Here is a 21,996-nt window from a genome sequence, read left to right on the forward strand (position 1 = left end):
TGAGGCAGGAGAATGGCTTGAACCCAGGAAGCGGAGGTTGCAGCAAGCTGAGATTGTGCCGCACTGCAGCCTGGCCGACAGCGAGACTCCGTCTGAAAAAAAAAAAAGGACCGGGAACAGCATGTGCAAAGGCCCCGGGGTGGGATGAGGCTTGGGAAAAATAGAAGCAGTCTCCTCTTGGCCTCACCCTCTCCAGCTGTGCAGAGAGATTGCAGTCAGAGGAGCAGGTGTCCAAGAACCTCTTTGGGCCGCCGCTGGAGTCAGCCTTTGACCACGAAGATTTTACAGGTGATGGGGATAAGGGATTGGAGGTCATGGGTGTGGCCGGAGGGAGGATGGGTGGGGCCATTGCAAAGTTAGGCCAATCGAGTACCTTGGAGGCCAGGCTGGAGGGAGGACTAGTCCGTGTCAGGGTGGGCGGGGCCAGAGTACAGGTGGGAGGGGGCCATAGATAGGACAGGGCCTTGGCCAGTGGGCGGTGACTGGGTGGATGGGCCGGACTTTTGTGGAGAGGGAAGTCACCAGAAGGCATAGCCTTGGGGGCGTGCGCAAGGACTTTGAATGGGGCCCCCCCGACCTTCCCTCGACGTGGCCGTGGCCTGCAGGAGGATGGGCAGGGACTCCGAGTGGGCGAGGGTCGGAGCTGACCGCCCGCTTCCCTCCCCAAGGCTCTAGCAGCCTGGGCTTCACCTCCAGCCCCTCCCCTTTCTCCTCCTCATCGCCCGAAAACGTGGAGGATTCCGGCCTGGACTCTCCGTCACACGCGGCACCTGGCCCCTCCCCAGATTCCTGGGTCCCCCGCCCAGGCACCCCGCAGAGCCCGCCCAGCTGTAGGGCGCCACCCCCAGAGGCCAGGGGTATCCGAGCACCGCCTCTGACAGACTCGCCGCAGCCCCTCGCCCCGTCTCCAGGCCCCTGGGGGCTGGAGACCTTGGCCGGAGGAGGTGAGTCCAGCGGGTCTGGGCCTGAGAGTTGCTGGAACCCTGGGCGGGGGATTGAGCGCCTGCTGTGCGCAGGGCCTGATCAGGCTGCTGGAGACACCGCTAGGACCAGGCAGGCAGAACCTCCCACCGTTGCAGGGACAACAATGAGATGGACATTTAGCAAGGCAGGCGGTAGCGGGTGCCAGGTGGGGGCCCTCCCTGAGGAAGGGACATCTGAGCTGAGATTTGAGCGAGGTGAGGACAGAACCACGTGGACATGAGGGGAAAGATGTGCTGGGCAGAGGGCACAGCCCCTGCAAAGGCCCTGGGGCAGGAGCGCTCTAGGCCTGTCTGAAGAACAGCAAGGAGGTCTACCTGCTGGAACAGGGTGATGAGGGGAGGAGGAGGAAGAGAAGGGGGGTGTGGGCAGGGCCTGATGGGCACAGGGAGTGCTTGTAAGTGTTACCCTGAGTAACGCTGAGGGCCATGAGCAGGGGAGGGGTGGATGGACGTCGAGGCTGGGCCTTTAGGTGTCGGGTGCATAGTGGACCCTGAGTTTGGGAAAGGTCAGGTCAGAGCACCCTCTCGACAGAGCACCCCCTCCTTGAAGATGTCATCAAAACAGGAGGAGCAGCTGGCCAGAGAGAGTAGAGGAGAGGACAGAGCCAGGGACCCCGGAGGGGTTGGAGACAGGAGGACAGCAGGTTGGGGGAGAGCGGTGGGGTGGGCTCCTAGAAGCTACCTGAGGAGAATGGGAAGCCCCTGAGTCAGAGGTACTGTGGGCTGTGACCACCTTGAGGTCCCCAGCAGTGCCAACAAGGGCGCTAGGCGCCCTCCGTAGGAAAGGGCCTGGCTGGAGCCTATTCAAGGGAGAGCCGAGTGGGTGGAGACCACAGAGTGGGGGCAGAGGTTTTTGTTTTTGTTTTTTTGGAAGGGAGTTTTGCTCTTGTTGCCTTGCTCTTGTTGCCTAGGCTGGAGTGCAGTGGTGCGATCTTGGCTTACTGCAACCTCTGTCTCCCAAGTTCAAGCAGTTCTCTGCCTCAGCCTCCCAAGTAGCTGGGACTACAGGTGCACACCGCCACACCTGGCTAATTTTTTTTTTTTTTTTTTTGAGGCAGAGTCTTGCTCTGTCACCCAGGCTGGAGTGCAGTGGCACCATCTCGGCTCACTGCAAGCTCCGCCTCCCAGGTTCATGCCATTCTCCTGCCTCAGCCTCCCGAGTAGCTGGGACTACAGGCGCCCACCACCATGCCCGGCTAATTTTTTTTATTTTTAGTAGAGATAGGGTTTCACCATGTTAGCCAGACTGGTCTTGAACTCCTGACCTCAGGTGATCTGCCTGCCTTGGCCTCCCAAAGTGCTGGGATTACAGGTGTGAGCCACCAAATCCAGCCTGAGCAGAGGCTCTTATCCAAGCTGGCAAATTCTGCCCCCCAGGGGACATTGTCAGTGTCTAGAGACATTTTTGGTTGTCACCACCAGGCAGGAGTGGTGCTCCTGGCATTCAGTGGGTGAAGGCCTCGGTTGCTGCTCAGCACCCTACAGTGCACAGGGCAGCCACCATCCACAAGAATGGTCCAGCCCCCAAATGTCTGCAGTGCTGAGGCTGAGAAAGTCAGGTAGAGGGGGGAGCGCAGCCTGGGGTGCAGGTGAGAGGGGAGGTAGGTGGGAGGGGAGGTAGGTGAGCAAGTGAGCACGTTCATAGATGGAACACAACCAGAGCCCTGAAGAAGCAGGAGAGGGAGGGGAGCTTGGCTGTGAAAGGCATGAGACTCAGACACAGGCCACAGTAGGTGGCTGCAGTCAGGTTCCCGGAGAGGGTAGAGGTCACAGAATGGCTGAATGTTGGCTAAAAACCCTCTGCTGAATCCCCCCTACAGTATGCCTACGTCTTAAGCCTTCAGTGCTTGCTTGCATATCCCCAGTAATGGGGAACTCACCCCTTATTGGGCCACCATTCTAGTGTCTGGGAGGGTCAGGGGTGTGCACGGTATCCGCAGTCCTGTCTGGCACCTTTTCTGCAACCCCAGGACTTCAGACCCACTGGGGGTCTCCATGGAAAAGCCCACCTCCTATATTTTGACTGAATTTGTGCCCCTGGGGAGGCCCCAGAGGCCCTGGGCAGCATCTCAGCAGCGCCTCTTTGTACTTGCTCCCAGACCTGATGCCTGCACCTGCTGACCCCACAGCCAGGGAGGGCCTGGCAGCCCCACCCAGGAGACTCCGCTCTAGGAAGGTGTCCTGCCCTCTCACACGTAGCAACGGGGACCTGGTAGGTGAGGGGGTGTGGCAGGAGCTGGGCTGGGGGTCGCCTCCGGGGTCAGCTTTTGGGCACTGGTCCTGGGGCACTGATAGCCCAGATTCTCTTTCCCTTCCAGTCTCGTTCCCTGAGCCCCTCCCCACTGGGCTCTTTAGCCCCCGGCACTGCCTTGGACCGGCCCAGCTTCTCATCCCAGACAGGACATGGTACGTGAGAGCGGTCCTGGGCCCAGCTTTGGGCCTCAGTGTCACCTTCTCTGGTCTGGGTGGGTGGCTTCTCTGTTGGCAGAGGTGTGGTTGGGCAGGGGGGTCTCGAGCCTGGAGCCTGTGTTCATGCTGTCTATCCGTTGTTCCCCATTCCCTCCCCACCACCCCCAGGAGTCTCCCGGGGTCCAAGCCCTGTGGTCCTGGGCTCCCAGGATGCCCTGCCCGTAGCCACAGCCTTCACGGAGTACGTCCATGCCTACTTCCGTGGCCACAGCCCCAGGTACCCGGTGATGGGCAGACAGGGCCCGTGGGGGGTCTGTGTTGGGGAGGGTCCAGCAGGGACAGCTTTCAGATGTGCTTCATGGTCTATCTTATGGTGAAAGGGCCTTGAACACTGAGCCAAGTGACCAGGCCCCTGTCCTGAGGGCAGTGGAGCCATAGGAGGGCCTTTTTTTTCTTTTTTTTAACTGAGATGGAGTTTCACTCTTGTCGCCCAGGCTGGAGTGCAGTGGTTCAATCTCAGCTCACTGCAACCTCCGCCTCCTGGGTTCAAGCCATTCTCCTGCCTCAGCCTCCCGAGTAGCTGGAACTACAGGTGCCCGCCACTGCACCTGACTAAATTATTGTATTTTTTGTTTGTTTGTTTGTTTTGAGACAGGGTCTCACTCTGTTGCCCAGGCTGGAGTGTAGTGGTGTGATCTTGGCTCACTGCAAACTCTTCCTCCTGGGTTCAAGAGATTCTCCTGCCTCAGCCTCCCGAGTAGCTGGAACTACAGGTGCCCGCCACTGCACCTGACTAAATTATTGTATTTTTTGTTTGTTTGTTTGTTTTGAGACAGGGTCTCACTCTGTTGCCCAGGCTGGAGTGTAGTGGTGTGATCTTGGCTCACTGCAAACTCTTCCTCCTGGGTTCAAGAGATTCTCCTGCCTCAGCCTCCCAAGTAATTATGGGATTACAGGCGCATACCACCACACCTGGCTGATTTTGTGTTTTTAGTAGAGACAGGGTTTCACCATGTTGGCCAGGCTGGTCTTGAACTCTTGGCCTCAAGTGATCCACCTGCCTCGGCCTCCCAAGGTGCTGGGATTATAGACATGAGCCACCATGCCCGGCCATAGGAGAGCATTTGAGCAGGGCTAGGCATTGCTGTAGACTCCAAGGCTGCCATGGACATTGAGATGAAGGGAGTAACACTAGAAGTTAGGCCCAGTAAGGGGGTAAGGGGATGGTTTAAGGACGAGTGAAGGGCAGGGATATATACTGGGGTGGCCTTCAGCAGAAAAGATATGAAAGTCAAACCATGAAGAAGAGGAGAGTGTCAGATCAAAAACCCAAGCAAAGGACAGCTAAAAAAACTGAACATTTTAATTTGAGCTCCCTGGTGGCCTAGGAGAAAAGAGAACTAGGGAAGGAGATGTTCCTGCCTCCTTCAGCCCAGGGTGGATTCTTCCTGTCCAGGCAGGAATGAAAGAGGGGGAGGTTGGGGGAAAGGATACGGGGGATCATCAGGGCCATCCTAGATCCGAGGAGTCTGGGGAGCCACAGGCACCAGTGGAACCAGCAGAAGGGGGAGGATGAGACTCCAGGCAAAGCCCTAAGCCAACACCCAGTCCCCTCATCCTCCCCAGCTGCCTGGCTCGAGTAACCGGGGAGCTGACCATGACCTTCCCTGCTGGCATTGTGCGTGTGTTCAGCGGGACCCCACCCCCACCTGTCCTCAGCTTCCGGCTTGTACACACAGCCCCTATTGAGCACTTCCAGCCCAACGCCGATCTGCTCTTCAGGTACTATGGATGGGCAGTGGGAGAGGGCCTCGGAGGCTGCTGGGGGTCAGGGGCTTCCGGGCTCTGAATTCCCTCTCTACTTCCTGGGAATTTTTTCTTTTTTTTGTAGAGACGGAGTCTTGCTCTGTCACCCAGGCTGGAGTGCAATGGTGTGATCTTGGCTCACTGCAACTCCACCTCCCAGGTTCAAGCAATTCTCCTGCGTCAGCTTCCCCAGTAGCTGGGATTACAGGCACATGCCACTACACTCAGCTAATTTCTTTTGTATTTTAGTAAAGACAGGGTTTCACCTTGTTGCCCAGGCTGGTCTCGAACTCCTGAGCTCAGGCAATCCATCTGCCTTGGCCTCCCAAAGTGCTAGGATTACAGGCATGAGCCACCACACCCGGCCTGATTTTTTTTTTTTTAATTATTATTATTATTGTTTTGAGATGGAGTTTTGCTATCGTTGCCCAGGCTGGGGTGCAGTGGCGCGATCTCGGCTCACTGCAACCTCCGCCTCCTGGGTTCGAGTGATTCTCCTGCCTCAGCCTCCTGAGTAGCTGGGATTACAGGCATGTGCCACCATGCCTGGCCGATTTTTGTATTTTTAGTAGAAATGGGGTTTCACCACGATGGTCAGGCTGGTCTTAAACTCCTGACCTCAGATGATCCACCCGTCTCAGCCTCCCAAAGTGCTGGGATTACAAGCATGAGCCACCGCACCCAGCCGCCTCCTGGGATTTGCTGTGTGGCCTGGGGCAAGTAACTTGCCCTCTCTGACCCTTGTTTTCCATCCCTCCTTTACTGCCACCACCACTACCATCCAGGTAGGGCTTTGCTGGGCCCAGGGTGGACCAGGAAATTACATCTTTTTTTTTTTTTTTTTTTTTGGAGACGGAGTCGCCACGTTAGGCTAGGCATGGTGGCTCACGCCTATAATCCCAGCACTTTGGGAGGCCAAGGCGGGTGGATCACCTGAGGTCGGGAGTTTGAGACCAGCCTAACCAACACAGAAACCCTGTCTCTACTAAAAATACAAAATCAGCCAAGTGTTGTGGCACATGCCTGTAATCCCAGCTACTCGGGAAGCTGAGGCAGGAGAATCCCTTGAACCCAGGAGGCAGAGGTTGCAGTGAGCTGAGATTGTGCCATTGCACTCCAGCCTGGGGGAAAAGAGTGAAACTCCAAGAAAAAAAAAAAAAAGAGACGGAGTCTCGCTCTGTCGCCCAGGCTGGAGTGCAGTGGCCGGATCTCAGCTCACTGCAAGCTCTGCCTCCCGGGTTCACACCATTCTCCTGCCTCAGCCTCCCGAGTAGCTGGGACTACAGGTGCCCACCACCTTGCCCGGCTAGTTTTTTGTATTTTTTAGTAGAGACGGGGTTTCACCATGTTAGCCAGGATGAGGAAATTACATCTTTAGGAAGGGGTAGATTGAATGCTGGGAGCCCTGGTAGGGCATGTCGCGAGGATTGCGGTGATCAGTCCGGGTTTCTGCAGTGACCCCTCCCAGAGTGACCCTGAGACCAAAGACTTCTGGCTCAACATGGCAGCTCTGACCGAGGCTCTGCAGCGCCAGGCAGAGCAGAACCCCACCGCCTCCTACTACAACGTGGTGCTGCTGCGATACCAGGTGTGCCACCCGCATGGGTCCGGGAGGAGGTGGTGGAGTGGGGGACACGGTGAGCTGGCAGCAGACCTGGAGGTGCTTGCATGTTGGCCAGGCTGGTCTCGAACTCCTGACCTCAAGAGATCCAACCCGTGAGAGCCGATGAGCTGGAGGGAGTAGGCAGGGTGGGTGGGGAGTGAATGGTGGAGGAGTAGGCAGTGTGGGAGAGCATGCATCCCGTTGCAGATAGCATCTTTATATGAACTAGAAGAAGCCCAGCCCTGGAATCTTTTCACTTGAACTTCCCCGGGAGACTTTGTTAGCATGAGGCGCTCTCCTGCCCCCTGCTGGAAACCTGGTGTAATACAGCCTCTCGTTCATCAAATCTCCCTGTGATTGGGCCCCCTTGGGGCAGTGTGTGCATCGCGGGGTCAAGTGGTTGAATAGCACATGATATGGCAAGACGGGATGGCCCAAGCTGTGTCCTCTCTCCCATTCTCATTCTTCCTAGTTCTCCCGCCCGGGTCCCCAGTCTGTGCCTCTGCAGCTCAGTGCCCATTGGCAGTGTGGGGCCACCCTCACCCAGGTCTCAGTGGAGTACGGCTACCGGCCCGGTGCCACAGCTGTGCCCACGCCACTCACGAACGTCCAGATCCTGCTGCCTGTGGGGGAACCTGTGACCAACGTCTGCCTGCAGCCGGCCGCCACCTGGTAAGGGCGTGCGGGAGGCCAAGGGAAACTTAGCAGTTTCCCCCATAACCCCAGACCTTCTCCTTGATGCAATGATTAAAGGGTGCACCCTAGGCCTGATCGTTAACTGTGAGCCCACCTTGCTTAGCACTAAGGGTGATATTATGAGGGCCAGGTGCCATGGCCCATGCCTGTAATTGCAGTGCTTTGGGAGGCTGAGGTGGGAGGATCACTTAAGGCCAGGAGTTTGAGACCAGCCTGGGCAACATAGTGAGACCTCATCTCTACAAAAAAAATATGTTGTTTATTTATTTATTTTATTTATTTTGAGATGAAGTCTCGCTCTGTCGTGTAGGTTGGAGTGCAGTGACACGATCTCAGCTCACTGCAACCTCCGCCTCCCGGGTTCGAGCGATTTTTCTCTGCCTTAGCCTCCCAAGTAGCTGGGATTACGAGCCCAGCTGATTTTTGTATTTTTTTTAGTAGACGTGGGGTTTCACCATGTTGGCCAGGCTTGTCTTGAACTCTTGACCTCAGGTAATCCACCTGCCTTGGCCTCCCAAAGTACTGGGATTATAGGCATGAGCCACTGTGCCCAGCCTTGCAAAAAAAATATTTTAAGAAGTAGTCAATCATGGTATTGTGCTCTTGTAGTCCCAGCTACTCGGGAGGCCGAGACAGAAGGATCACTTGAACCCAGGAGTTGAGGCTTCAGGGAGTTACCCTGGGTGACAACTGTCTCTTAAAAAACAAAAATTGTCCCACCTGTAATCCCAGCACTTTGGGAGGCTGAGGCAGGCGGATCACGAGGTCAGGAGATTGAGACCATCCTGGCTAACATGGTGAAACCCTCTCTCTACTAAACAAAATAGAAAAAATTAGCCAGGCATGGTGGTGGGTGCCTGTAGTCCCAGCTACTTGGAAGCCTGAGGCAGGAGAATAGTGTGAACCCAGGAGGTGGAGCTTGCAAATGAGCCAAGATCGTGCCACTGCACTCTAGCCTGGGCGACAGAGAGAGACTCCATCTCAAAAAAAAAAAAAAAAAAGTCTGCTGTGAAGAAGCCAGACTTACAGGACAGAATGCATCATCTAAAAGTGCTGCAAGGAAGCCGAGCATGGTGGCTTATGCCGGTAATCCCAGCACTTTGGAAGACCCAGGCAGGTGGATCACCTGAGGTCAGGAGTTCGAGACCAGCCTGGCCAATATGGTGAAACCCTGTCTCTACTAAAAATACAAAAAGTAGCCAGGCATGGTGGTGGGCATCTGTAATCCCAGCTACTCAGGAGGCTGAGGGAGGAGAATCGCTTGAACCCGGGAGGCATAGGCTGCAGTGAGCAGAGATCACATCAATGCACACCAGCCAGGGTGACAGAGCGAGGCAGCATCTCAACACACACACACATACACACACACACACATACACACACACACACACACACATAAAAGTGCTGCAAGGCTGTGTGGCTCCGCGGCTGTTCCATATCTCACCCCCATTTCACAGATGGGGAAATTGAGGTGAAGTGGGGGAGAAAGTTTGCTGGGGTCACACAGCCAGGAGGCTGCTGAGGCGGGACCCTGGGCTCTCAGCATCCTCCGTGGGGAAGCCCTGATCAAGATTCTCTCACGGCCAGGAACCTGGAGGAGAAGCGGCTCACGTGGAGGCTTCCAGATGTGTCTGAGGCAGGGGGTGAGCTGTGGTTGTGCATGAGGGCTGAGTGGGAGGGACTGGGGTCAGGTGGGAGGCACTTATTTATGTTGGGGAAGAATTGGGGACATACGGAGGGCGGGCAAGTATGGGCATTGAGGAAGGCTTTAAAAAGCTGGAGGAGGGCCGGGCTGGGTGGCATAGTCTGTAATCCCAGTGGTTTGGGAGGCCTAGGCTGCAGGATCACATGAGTCCAGCAGTTGGAGGCTGCAATGACCCATGATCGCACCATTGCACTCTAGCCTGGGTAATAGAGCCAGACCCTGTCTCTAAAAAACAAAAAAAAAGGCCAGGTGCGGTGGCTCATGCTAGTAATCCCAGCACTTTGGGAGGCCAAGGCGGGTGGATCACTTGAGGCCAGGAGTTCAAGACCAGCCTGGCCAGCATGGTGAAACCCTGTCTCTACTAAAAATATAAAAATTAGCCAGGCATGGTGGCATGCACCTGTGATCCCAGCTACTCGGGAGGCTGAGGCAGGAGAATCGCTTGAACCCAGTAGGCGGAGGTTTTAGTGAACTGAGATCATGCCACTGCACTCCAGCCAGGGTGACAGAGTGAGACTGTCTCAAAAAAAAGAAAAGAAAAAGCTGGAGGAGGGCCGAGCACAGTGGCATAGGTCTGTAATCCCAGTGCTTTGGGAGGCCCAGGTGGGAGGATCACTTGAGCCCAGGAGTTGGAGGCTGCAGTGACCTATGGTTGCACCACTACACTCCAGCCTGGGCAACAGAGCCAGACCCTGTCTCTAAAAAAGAAAAAAAAAAGAAAAAAGCTGGAGGAGAGGGCGTCCCAGGGCCAGATGGCCAGACACAGCAGGTCCAAAGGCCCTGAGGCAGGACTCCCTTGCCAGCCACACAAAGCCCAGTGATGCCAGGAGAGACGGATGCAGGGGATTGAAGGGAGGTCTGATGGAGCACATGAAGACCACAGAACAAAGGGCTTCAGGTGTGGGCCAAAGAGGAGCCTGTTTCACAGCTGGGACGGGCGCAGCTGACTGCAGGTCTCCCCAGGCTCTGGCCGCCTCTCTGCCAGCTGGGAGCCGCTCTCAGGGCCCAGCACACCCAGCCCCGTGGCTGCACAGTTCACCAGCGAGGGGACCACTCTGTCGGGCGTGGACTTGGAACTGGTGGGCAGCGGTTACCGCATGTCACTGGTGAAGAGGAGGTTTGCCACAGGTACTCCCCAGCCCTGCTGCTGGGTGACCTCAGGAGCCGGGACCTTGCTAGGGGCAAGCCCTGGGATGTGGGGAGGGATTGGGGCGTGGGGATCCTTGGGAAGGATAGGTGGGTGTTGGGGCCAGGAGACCCCAGATGGGGGGCACAGGTGGGCAAGGAGTCAGGGCCCCATGTGTCTGGGGCTGGCCCCTGGAGGACATCCTTGAAAGGACCCAAACCAGGGAGCCCGAAGTCCCCCCTGCCATCCCCTCCTCCAGCCCCACGCTGTTCTCCTGCCCCCAACAAGGGGCTCCTGGGGCCCAGTGGCAGCAAGGACTATGAGATACAGGGGTGTTTTGAAGAGGACAAGGATGATTGAAGCATCCCAGAGTCAGAGCCGGGGAACCCCTCCCGTACCCCTTCTCCCCACCCCTCCCCCTCACAGCTGCGCCCCCACAGGGATGTACCTCGTGAGCTGCTGAACCCGTAAATGCTGCCGCCCCAGCTCTACACTGTGCCCTGGTGCTGGCTGACCGCTCCCTACCCTCCTGCCGGACCCTGGAGCCTCCCACCCCAGCCTCCCTGAGGCCCAGACTCCACGGAGAGGAGCCCCATGCCCAGCCTGGCTGAGCCTGAGATTCACTCCTCCCCCTCATGCCAATCCCACACAGGTCCTGGCCTTTTAATGTTCTTTGAATAAACACTTTATTTTCTAATAAAATAAAAAAGGAAACCTTTTCCTGCTCCAGGAAGTATCCTTTGCATTGCCAGAGAGGGGAGGAAGAGAAGGCGGATGAATGTGAGAGACCTAATGCACCTCCCTCCCTGCACTGCGCTCAACCTGTACAGGGCCATTCTGGGGAGAGAAAGAACCAGACACCCCAGCCCCATGGGCTCAGAGGTGGGCTAGAGGGAGGGAAGAGGACTAGAGAAGCCCAGAAAGGGGTGCCAGGAGTCTTCTCAAGCAGTCAGGAAAACTTTCTAAGGAGGGGGGCATTATAAATGGGGTTTTGAGGTATGAGTAGGAGTTTGCAAGATAGGAATGGGCATCCCAAGCAAAGTGATGGAAGGTTGTTAGTTCAGTGAGGAAGCAATTAGTCAACCTACAAACATTAATTGAGTATCTACTGTATACCATGTAGCAGGGAGAGAGCTGTGAGCAGGACAAAGTTCTTGGAAGCCAGGAAGTGGAGATAGGAAGCCTGAGTGAAGAACCTGCTTGGCTGCCACTGGCCGTGTGACTTTGAGCATGGGACTTGAGCCTCAGTTAGCTCATCTGCAACTCACCTCACTGGGTATCTATGGGAGGTCACACACTTAGAAGAGTGCCAACTATACGGCAAAACCCCCAGTAGTACCAGGCAGCTTTGGGAGCCCTAGGAGGAGGGTGGGCATTGGTGCAGGTGTGCAAGAGTGGCCTGCTGGGGAGGGCAGGACAGAAGCAGTAACAGCAGACTGCAGTGGGGAGCAGGTCTGAGCCCAGTGGACAGTCTTAGGTCCTGATGGACATTCAGGGAACCAGATCCCGTGTTCCTGACCTTGAGGCTGTACAGACCCCAGGGAGCAAGCCCAGAATGGACGAAGCTCAAAAGGAAGGAAGGAGGAGGCGGAATTTGGCCTGAGACCTGCTGTGCGCTTTCTCTGATCCTCCCACCCTGTCCTTGAAAGAGAGAGTGCCTCTGGCTGTGCCTTGGTTTCCTTGTCTGTAAGGTGGGAGGAATCCTGTAGTTGGGAGAGGTTCAGGGAGCATTCCTGGCACAAAGCAAGTGCATAATTAACATTGGCTGAGAGTTGGGCACCGTGGCTCACACCTGTAATCCCAATGCTTTGGGAGGCTGAGGCAGGAGGATCACTTGAGACCGGGAGTTCAAGACCAGCCTGGGCAACATAGCAAGACCCCCCTGTTTCTACAAAAATAGGAAAATTGACCAAGCATGGTGGCACACACCTGTGGTCCGAGCTACGTGGGAGGCTGAGGCAGGAGGATCAATTGAGCCCAGGAGGTTGAGGCTACAGTGAGCTAAGATCACACTGGTGCTCTCCAACCTGGGCAGCCACAGAGTGAGACACTGTCTCTTAAAACAAAATAGGCCGGGTAGGGTGGCTCATGCCTCTAATCCCAACACTTTGGGAGGCTGAGGCAGGTGGACCATTTGAGATCAGGAGTTCAAGACCAGCCTGGCCAACATAGTGAAACCCCGTCTCCCCTAAAAATACAAAAATTGGCCAGGCGGTAGTGGTGTACACGTGTAATCCCAGCTACTCAGGAGGCTGAGGCTGGAGAATCGCTTGAGCCTGGAAGGCAGAAGTAGCGATGAGCCTAGATTGCACCCCTGCGCTCCAGTCTGGGCGACAAGAGTGAGACCCTGTATCAAAACAAAACAAAATAAAAACAAACAAAAAAAAAATCAGCTGTAGGAAGGAATGATGATTATAGCAGTTGGGGCATCAAATGGGGCAGAGGTGACTGCAGCACCTGCCCTGTCTGGCTACAAACAGCCCAGGGACTTCCAAGCCCTTCGTGTCTTCTCCGTTGCAGGTCTTAGCAACTAGGCTGTAAATTCAGAGACCACACCTGCGCAGTGGGGTCCTGGGTGTTGGAGAGAGCTGTAGCTTTATAGAGGTGACAAAATCAAAATCTATTTGCCACCGCCTCCTCATAATGTCGCCTAATCTGGGTGTGGGTTATTTCCTGTCTGATAAGTGGCAGGTATATGGCACCTCCGAGTAGTTTTAATTGGCCTTCCTTGGGGCACAAATGAGGCTGGGCACCTTTGAAAATGAAGAAGTCATCTGGGATGGTGACTCATGCCTGTAATTCCAGCACTCTGGGAGGCCAAGGCAGGCAGATCACTTGAGGTCAGGAATTCAAGACCAGCCTGGCCAACATGGTAAAACCCCATCTCTACTAAAAATACAAAAATAAGCCAGGCGTGGTGTTGGGCGCCTGTAATCCCAGCTATTCGGGAGGTTGAGGCAGGAGAATCACTGGAGCCCAGGAGGAGGAGGTTGCAGTGAGCTGAGAACACGCCACTGCACTCCAGCCTGGGAGACAGAGTGAGACTCCATCTCAAAAAAAAAAAAACCAGGGCTGGGCGCGTTGGCTCACGCCTGTAATCCCAGCACTTTGGGAGGCTCAGGCAGGTGGATCACTTGAGGCCAGGAGTTCGAGACCAGCCTGGCCAACATGGTGAAACCCCATCTCTACTAAGAATACAAAGGTAGGCCGGGCGCGGTGGCTCAAGCCTGTAATCCCAGCACTTTGGGAGGCCGAGACGGGTGGATCACGAGGTCAGGAGATCGAGACCATCCTGGCTAACACAGTGAAACCCCGTCTCTACTAAAAAAAATACAAAAAATTAGCCGGGCGAGGTGGCGGGCGCCTGTAGTCCCAGCTACTCGGGAGGCTGAGGCGAGAGAATGGCGTAAACCCGGGAGGCGGAGCTTGCAGTGAGCTGAGATCCGGCCACTGCACTCCAGCCTGGCGACAGAGCGAGACTCCATCTAAAAAAAAAAAAAAAAAAAAAAGAATACAAAAGTTAGCTGGGCATGGTGGCAGGTGCCTGTAAACCCGGCACTCAGTAGGCTGAGGCAGGAGAATTGCTTGAATCCGGCAGGCGGAGGTTGCAGTGAGACGAGATGGCGCCACTGCACTGCAGCCTGGGTGACAGAGCAAGACTCCGTCACAAACAAAAACAACACAAAAAACACAAGCAAACAATAAAGCGCAGAAGGCACTTTTCCCAGGTATGGTATCCTAACTGCCCGGCCTTCCAGAGCAGGTGTGACATAACCTGTCTTTGAAGAGTGAATTCCAAGAGAGAGGGCGTGGAACCCGTTAAACCTGCCAACCCCGGGCAGGCGTGATTCCATTATTTACTTTACATGCCTTGGTCTCTTCCACCCGGGTGACCTTAAAATCTCAGCTGTGACACAGAGTGATCTGTTGGCACTGCGCCATCAGTTGGGTCACATGTCAGAGGCCACCCCCAGCTGGTAAGTGACCTAATTGGATTTTCTTTTGAGCTGAAATTCACAAAACAAAAAATGAACCACTATAAGGTGAACAATTCAGTGAGTTTCAGTATATTCATAATACTGTACAGCCACACCCTTTACCTAATTTCAGCACATTTTCATCCCCTCCGAAACGAAACCCCGTCCCCTTCAGCAGTCATGCCCCATTTCCCTTCCCACAGCCCCTGGCAACCACTCATCCGCTTCCTGTCTCTGTGGATTTGCCTGTTCTGGGCATTTCATATAAATGGAATCATACAACACGTGGCCTTTTGTGTCTGGCTTCTTTCACTCAGGATCGTGTTTTTGAGTTTCATCCCCGTTGTAGCATGGATCAGAACTTCAATATCTTAACAGGACTTCAATCTCTCTCGCGCTCTCTTTTTTTTTTGAGACAGAGTCTCGCTCTGTCACCCAGGCTGGAGTGCAGTGGCATGATCTCGGCTCACTGCAACCTCCGTCTCCTGGATTTGAGCAGTTCTCCTGCCTCAGCTCCCTGAGTAGCTGGCATTACAAGCATGCACCACCATGCCCAGCTAATTTTTGTAGTTTTAGTAGAGACGGGATTTTGCCATGTTGGCCAAGCTGGTCTCAAACTCCTGACCTCAAGTGATCTGCCTGTCTCAGCCTCCCAAAGTGCTGGGATTACAGGCATGAGCTACCGCGCCTGGCCAGGACTTTAGTATTTCTGATGGCTGAATAAGACTCCAGGCAGGGCACAGTGGCTCACACCTGTAACCCCAGCACTTTGGGAGGCCAAGGCAGGTGGATTGTTTGAGGTCAGGGGTTCAAGACCAGCCCCGGCAACATGGTGAAACCCCCGTCTCTACTAAAAATACAAAAAGTAGCTGGGCATGGTGTCAGGTGCCTGTAATCCCAGCTATTCGGGAGGCTGAAGCAGGAGAATCACTTGAACCTGGGAGGTAGAGGTTGCAGTGAGCCAAGATCCTGCCACTGCACTCCAGCCTGGGTGACAGAGCGAGACTCCATCTCAAAAAAAAAAAAAAAAAAAAAAAAAAAGACTCAAGACTCCACTGATGGACCACACGTTGTTTATCCATTCATCCACTGGACATTTGGGTGGGTTAGCTCCACCCAAACAGCTGAAAAGAGTATTGTGAATCAACTTGCCTATGCAAGCATTTGTTTGAACACCTGTTTTCAGTTCCTTTGGGTAGATACCTAAGAGGGCAATGGCGGGATCATAGGGTCATTCAAGTCCGCATTTGAACCCAGGCCCTCCAGCACCAGAATTCACTCTATTGCATCCAGCGAACCCCAGAATCACCCGGTTTAAAAGGACTAGGAGCTCAGGTGTCTGCATGTCTTACACATGGGAAAAGGGTGGGAGCATTCAGTTTCCTAGGTGAGTGGGGCGGGGCTAGAGCGCACATCCTTCCAGCACCCTCAATTCTGGAGAGCCAGCACCTGGTGGAGAAGGGGGATGGGCGGGGACCCTGTCACAGGACGGTACTTTTTTTTTTTTTTTGAGATGGAGTCTCACTCTGTCACGCAGGCTGGAGTGTAGTGGTGCGATCTCTGCTCACTGCAACCTCCGCCTCCCAGGTTCAAGCGATTCTCCTGCCTCAGCCTCCTGAGCAGCTGGCATTACAGGCGCCCGCCACCACATCTGGCTAGTTTTTTTTGTCTTTTTGTTTTTTATGAGACGGAGTCTCGCTCTATCTCCCAGACTGGAGTGTAGTGGCATGATCTCTGCTCACTGCAATCTCTACCTCCCAGGTTCAAGTGATTATCCTGCCTCAGCCTCCCAGTAGCTGGGATTACAGGTGCCCGCCAGTATGCCTGGCTAATTTTTGTATGTTTTAGTAGAGAAAGGGTTTCGTCATGTTGGCCAGGCTGGTCTCGAACTCCTGACCTCAGGTGACCCACCCACTTTGGCCTTGGCAGGTGCTGGGATTACCAGCATGAGCCGCCCACCTCGGCCTTCCAAAGTACTGGGATTACAGGGGTGAGGCACCCCGCCCAGGCAGCACAGGACTTTTGGTTCCGGCTCCGTTCCGGCTCCTTCCCGGCCAACAACTCCCTTCCTGGGGCCCATGACTTGGAGAACCCAGGGGCCCAATAGGGTGAGCATAGACTCTGAATCAAAGTCTGAGGATTTATCAGAAAGTGTGTGCACCCAGTACCACTGGGAACAGTAGAGCCACATTTGAACTATGACATTTCCGGTAACTGCCCTCCATACAGTTTTTTTTTTTGAGACGGAGTCTGGCTGTGTCGCCCAGGCTGGAGTGCAGTGGCCGGATCTCAGCTCACTGCAAGCTCCACCTCCCGGGTTCACGCCATTCTCCTGCCTCAGCCTCCCGGGTAGCTGGGGACTACAGGCGCCCGCCACCTTGCCCGGCTAGTTTTTTGTATTTTTTAGTAGAGACGGGGTTTCACCATGTTAGCCAGGATGGTCTCGATCTCCTGACCTCGTGATCCGCCCGTCTCGGCCTCCCAAAGTGCTGGGATTACAGGCTTGAGCCACCGCGCCCGGCTCCATACAGTTTTAATCATGCTTTTGCTCTGAGGGTTCACTCCCCAGACCTCTCCCATCTAGAGGACCCAGGAGCTATTTCTTACGTTTTACAGGTGAGGAAACTGAGGCAGAGCCAGGCCACGTATCCATCTCGGCTTCCTCCTCGGGAAGAAACGGATGAAGGAGAAAGGAGGGGCTTCCTGAAACCATAGCCCAGCTCACACACCTGGACTTCCCCAACCCCAGAGCTCCCAACGCGGGGTCCAGGCTAGAATATTCTAGAGATTCAGAGGCATCATAGGGCAGGGTTTGAATCCTAGCCAACCCCAAACCTAAAAATCTACAAATCTGAGGCCAGATGCAGTGGCTCACGTCTAGAATTCAGGACTTTGGGGATCTGAGGCAGGCGGGTCACTTGAGGCCCACAGTTAAGACCAGCCTGGGCAACATATCAAAACCCCATATCTAGAAAAATGACAAAAATTAGCCAGGCATGCTGGCGGGTGCCTGTAGTCCCAGCTACTCAGGAGGCTGAGGTGGGAGGATCGCTTGAACTGGGGAGGTCGACCTCGTAGCGAGCCGAGATCACATCACTGCACTCTAGCCTGGGTGACAAAACGAGACCCTGTCTCTCAAAAACAGAAAAAAAGAAAAAGAAAACACTACAAATCTGTCTGATTTTCGACTTCCAGAACCTTTCCAAATGCCAGCAGGTGGCATCTGGATGTCTGGGGGCACATCGTAGATTTTTGGGTCCTGGAATTATTTAAAATATAGAGATGGAATCTCACTATGTTGCCCAGGCTGGTCTCAAACTCCTGGGTTCAAGCGATCCGCCCCCCTCGGTCTCCCAAAGTACAGGAGTGAGCCACCGCGCCCCGCCCTGAGTTCACGAATCTTTTTTTTTTTGGGGGGGGGAGGGGCGGTTCAGGAATCTTTGAATCCCCTGCAGAGAGCACGGCCTTATCCAATCATTTCTTCACTGAACACACGTGGGCCATCGCCGACCGGGCTCTGTGCCAGGAACCCACAAGGCGTTGCTTGTTCATCTCCAGCCACGGGGAGCTCATTCCCCAGATTCCCTAGCAGCGGACCAGACCCAGGGTGGGGTCGTGCTCCCCGAGAGGGGCAAAGGTGGCAAGAGGGGGATGGCAGAGGTGGGGGCCGGGCCCGGGGAGGGGAAGGGGCGTGGCCGGGGAGGGAGGAGCCGGCGGGGAACTCGCCTGGGCCACCAGGAAACTCAGCCCAGCTGGAAGAGGGGGCCTGGCAGGAGGCGAGGGCGGAGGGAGGCGGGAAGGCGTGAAGTCCGGTGGGAGGGAAGAATCGGGGGAGGGGCGGGAGCTCTGGCTCAGGTGAAAACTCTTCGGCTGGTGAGCGGAGAGGAGCAGGTAGAGGGGCAGAGGCGTGACTGTCGTCTGGGGGTGAGTGTCGGCAGCCCCCGGAGGATCTGGCGGACCCCAGTGGTGGGGATTTGGGGGTGGGGAAGTTGGGGCTCTGGAAAAGCCCCTGCCGGTCTCCACCGCGTATACCCTGCAGATGTGGGAACATTCAGGAGCCCCGCGTCTCAGGAACCCGGTTGCCCTCACCCATCCGTAATTGTCTCCGGCCTTCCCAAGGCCACCTAGGTCGGGGAGGAAGCCTCCCCCACGGCTAGCGATCCGGGACCCCGGCGCCCCTCCCAGATTGGGCGGGATCATACCCCCGAGGCAGATGCCGCTCAGTCAGCCTTGGCTGTTACTATTACTGTTGCCTGCGTTGTTGAGATTGTTGGCCCCTTGGTTGGGAGTAGCTGGGCAAGCCAGCACCCGGGTCCCCAGTTGGGTTTAGGAACTGCAGGTGACCCCCAGTCTCTCCCTGCTGCTCCGGTGCTGCAGGCCCTGCCAGGTGCTGGGCGGCATTCCAGGGGCCCTGGCTGTGTGGCATGGACACACTGCTCTTGTTCTCTGAACCGGCCTCGGTTTCCCCTCCGTGAGGTGGAACAGTGACTCAGCTGGGGTGAGGATGCCCGAAGCGTTCAGTCAGAGGAAGTTTTTGCGATGAGGTGTACTGCTAGCCGCTGGGGGGCCCTTGCGTGAGTGGCGTTAGGTCTCTGAGCCTCAGCTTCCCTATGTGTCAAGGGGGGATCTCATGGCATGGGACCTTGGCGAGGATGAGTTGAGTGGATAAGAGCTGTGGCCACTCAGTGGGTGCCCAGGGCCAGTCAGCTGTCATCATAATTATATTAATAATAATTATGTCTGTAGCCACTGTTCAGATTCATCCCTGTTCCAAGGATCCTGACTACCTTTTCCTCTGGGTCAGATTTAAACTTTGTTTGTTTGTCTGTTTTATATGTAGAGGTTGGGGGGTCTCACTTTGTCACCCAGGCTGGAGAGCAGTGGCTCGATCATCGCTCACTGCAGCCTCAACCTCCTGGGCTCAAGTGATCCTCCCACCTCAGCCTCCTGAGCAGCTGGGACCACAGGTGCACACTACACGCAGCTAATTTTAAAATTTTTATGTGTGTGGAGACAGGGTCTCACTATGTTGTCCAGGCTGGTCTCAAACTCCTGGACCCAAGCAGTCCTCCTGCCTTGGCATCCCAAAGTGCTGGGATTTCAGGCGTGAGCCACCATGCCCAGCCTTGATTTTTTTAAATGGACACTTCTCAAGAGGAAACTGAGGTCCCCCCTCAACTTGAGCCGGGGCCTCCTGCAGTCCAGATCTGGGATTCAGGACCCAGGGGCAGCCACCTGGCTGTCTAGGTCTGGGGCCAGCCCTGGGGGCCATCACTTCCTCCCACTGCCCTGTTCTCAAGGTGACACCAGGCAGGGCTGGTGTCAGGGCCTGGAGTCAGGAGGAATGAGGTGTAGTCCCCAGGTCAGGCAGCTGGGCCCCCACCTGGCCTAGGTTATCAGTTGGCTGTTTGCCCAGCCCAGCCTGGACACCTTCCCTGACCCTAACCCCTAGGGTGTGACAGTTCCTGGCAGGTGCTCTGGGTGTGGGGGAACCAAAAGGGGCCCTTGGTGCTTCTGTGTTCCAGGCCAGAGTTCAGGGAATCCAGACAAGCCAGGTCGGCCCAGGAGGAGCAAGTAAGGGCTCACTGAGTGACATTTCCTCCTGCCACCAGCCTCTGAGGCCCAGAGCAAGGCAGGAATTTGCTCACTCCCCCAACCCCATAAGCCAGGATGCATATTGTGGACCCTCTTCCTGGTGGGAATCTGGCTTGGCTTGATTGCTCCTCATGATGGTGAGCTCACTAACAACGTGGCAAGCTAAAGGAAGTCTCATCAGCTGGGAGTTAAAGACAGGAACTAGGCTCCCACCCAACCTTTCTTAGATGGATTTCTAGATCTCTCTGTGACTCAATTTTCCTATCCATAAACATGGAGCAAATACAGCCCTACTTCTCAGCACAGATATGGAGTTTAGATGGACAGATGGTGGCCAGGCTGCACACACGACCTGGCATATTGATTCTAGTCCTGATTATGCAGCTCATTATGTTCTCATTTATAACATGTATCTTTGCACGACAGAAATAATATCATGAATATTTCTGGGCTCTAAGCACAAGGCTTGGAGAAGAGCCCTGATTGGCCTAAGGGCATGGGGGTCCAGGAAGTCCCCAGAGGAGGGGCCCATGATACCTCAGTTCCCCCATCACTCCTGGATTGTGGGAAGGGTCTGAGGTTGAACTGCAATGCACGGCCTGGCTTCCCAGAGATGTCCTTTGAGACTCCACTGGGCCAGGTCTGGGGTTTATTCGGCTCCTTTCCAGTCTCACACAGGTGCCCCAGGCAGTTCCTGCAACAGGGTAGGGCTGGCATGGATGACATACAATGAGTCATCCATGACAGAGCCTCGGAACCTGGAAACCCAGGACACCAAGGTCTAAAGTGCGTGTGTCATCTGTCAGCCTGCCCCGCCCCACCCCTTTTTCCACATCCAGGCGTTCCCTGGTGTGAATATTGAGTGTATATTGATAGAACTCACTAGCACACATGGTTTCACTAAAGCAGGGTCTGGCCATTGTGAACCTAAAGAATTTACTGGGCTATTTCTTCTTCTTTTCTTCCCCTTCTGTTTGCAAAAGCAACTCCTGCTCCTTGTATAAAGTGACCAGCCCATCATTATTGGGAAACCCAAACTGGTAAGAACAGGTGAGGAACCACCCTCAGGTCAGTGTTCAAATCCCACCAACCTGTCCTGGCGTCAGTCGGCTGTGTGGTCTTGGACAGAGGTGCACCCTCTGCACAGATCGCCCACCTGGACCCTAGGCTCCCCTCTGGAAGGCTCAGTGAGACTCCTCAGGTTCCTCCACAGGCCAGGGGCTCACACCTTCTCCTGCAAGTGTCCCCAACTTCCACCCTGCAGTTTCTTCACCCCCAGAGGTTGCACTCCTCTGGAAAATTGTCCTGTTTGCCACTTCTCTGTCCCCTGTTAGTGTATCAGCATCCTGTGCACACGAGTGTTTCTCTCCATCATCTTGGCTGTGTCCTCGGAACCTAGACCCAGATGTGGCACACACTAAGTGCTCAGCACTTGCTCAGAGCAGTAACAGTCACAATTATGCGAGTGATAAGGGTGTTGGCAGTTGCTATTAAATCTCATTGTGGCTGGGCACAGTGGCTCACACCTGTATTCCCAGCACTTTGGGAGACCAAGGCGGGCGGATCACCTGAGGTCAGGAGTTTGAGACCAGCCTGGACGACGTGGTGAAACCCCATCTCTACCAAAAATACAAAAATTAGCTGGGCATGGTAATGCACACCTGTAATCCCAGCTACTCTGGAGGCTGAGACAGGAGAATCTCTTGAACCCTGGAGGCAGAGGTTGCAGTGAGCCAAGATAGCACCCCTGCACGCCAGCCTGGGCGACAGAGACTCTGTCTCAAAAAAAAAAAAAATCGTGACTGGGTGTGGTGGCTCACACCTGTAATCCCAGCACTTTGGGAGGCCAAGGTGGGAAGATCACTTGAGCCCAGGAGTTGGAGACCAGCCTGGCAACATAGCTAGACCCATCTCTACAAAAATGAAATTAGCCAGTGGTGGTGATGCACGCCTGTGGTCCCAGCTACTCAGGAGGCTTAGGCAGGAGGATCAGTTGAGCCTTGGAGTTGGAGGCTGCAGTGAGCTATGATCGTGCCACTGCAGCACTCCAGCCTGGGTGACAAAGCCAGACCCTGTCTCAAAAAAAAAAAAAAAAA

General features: G+C 55.1%; 2 protein-coding genes across 9 annotated transcripts in view; both read left to right on the forward strand.

Annotated features, from left to right (window-relative positions):
- Window positions 1-11,053, forward strand: part of FCHO1 (FCH domain only 1) — a 45,132-nt gene extending 34,079 nt beyond the window's left edge. For 3 of the 5 annotated variants that reach the window (XM_011925762.1, XM_011925761.1, XM_011925763.1), the window contains 11 exons: window positions 197-288; window positions 669-944; window positions 3,083-3,195; window positions 3,302-3,389; window positions 3,561-3,669; window positions 5,019-5,174; window positions 6,654-6,786; window positions 7,274-7,473; window positions 9,085-9,140; window positions 10,166-10,330; window positions 10,769-11,053. In XM_011925762.1, coding sequence (XP_011781152.1) covers window positions 197-288; window positions 669-944; window positions 3,083-3,195; window positions 3,302-3,389; window positions 3,561-3,669; window positions 5,019-5,174; window positions 6,654-6,786; window positions 7,274-7,473; window positions 9,085-9,140; window positions 10,166-10,330; window positions 10,769-10,791 — 1,411 coding nt within the window. In that variant the 3' untranslated portion in view covers window positions 10,792-11,053. Of the gene's footprint in view, window positions 1-196; window positions 289-668; window positions 945-3,082; window positions 3,196-3,301; window positions 3,390-3,560; window positions 3,670-5,018; window positions 5,175-6,653; window positions 6,787-7,273; window positions 7,474-9,084; window positions 9,141-10,165; window positions 10,331-10,754 lie in introns of all 5 variants that reach the window. The other 2 variants (XM_011925759.1, XM_011925760.1) reach the window with 2 other exon arrangements.
- Window positions 11,054-17,853: 6,800 nt separating this feature from the next.
- Window positions 17,854-21,996, forward strand: part of B3GNT3 (UDP-GlcNAc:betaGal beta-1,3-N-acetylglucosaminyltransferase 3) — a 28,750-nt gene continuing 24,607 nt past the window's right edge. Inside the window, exon 1 of one of the 4 annotated variants that reach the window (XM_011925766.1) lies at window positions 17,854-17,912. The gene's annotated coding sequence lies outside the window, so the exon portion shown is untranslated. Of the gene's footprint in view, window positions 17,913-18,137; window positions 18,230-21,996 lie in introns of those variants that run through there. The other 3 variants (XM_011925764.1, XM_011925767.1, XM_011925765.1) reach the window with 3 other exon arrangements.

The sequence above is a fragment of the Colobus angolensis genome, unplaced genomic scaffold (genome assembly GCF_000951035.1).
Source record: "Colobus angolensis palliatus isolate OR3802 unplaced genomic scaffold, Cang.pa_1.0 Scaffold66, whole genome shotgun sequence".
Classification (NCBI taxonomy): domain Eukaryota; kingdom Metazoa; phylum Chordata; class Mammalia; order Primates; family Cercopithecidae; genus Colobus; species Colobus angolensis.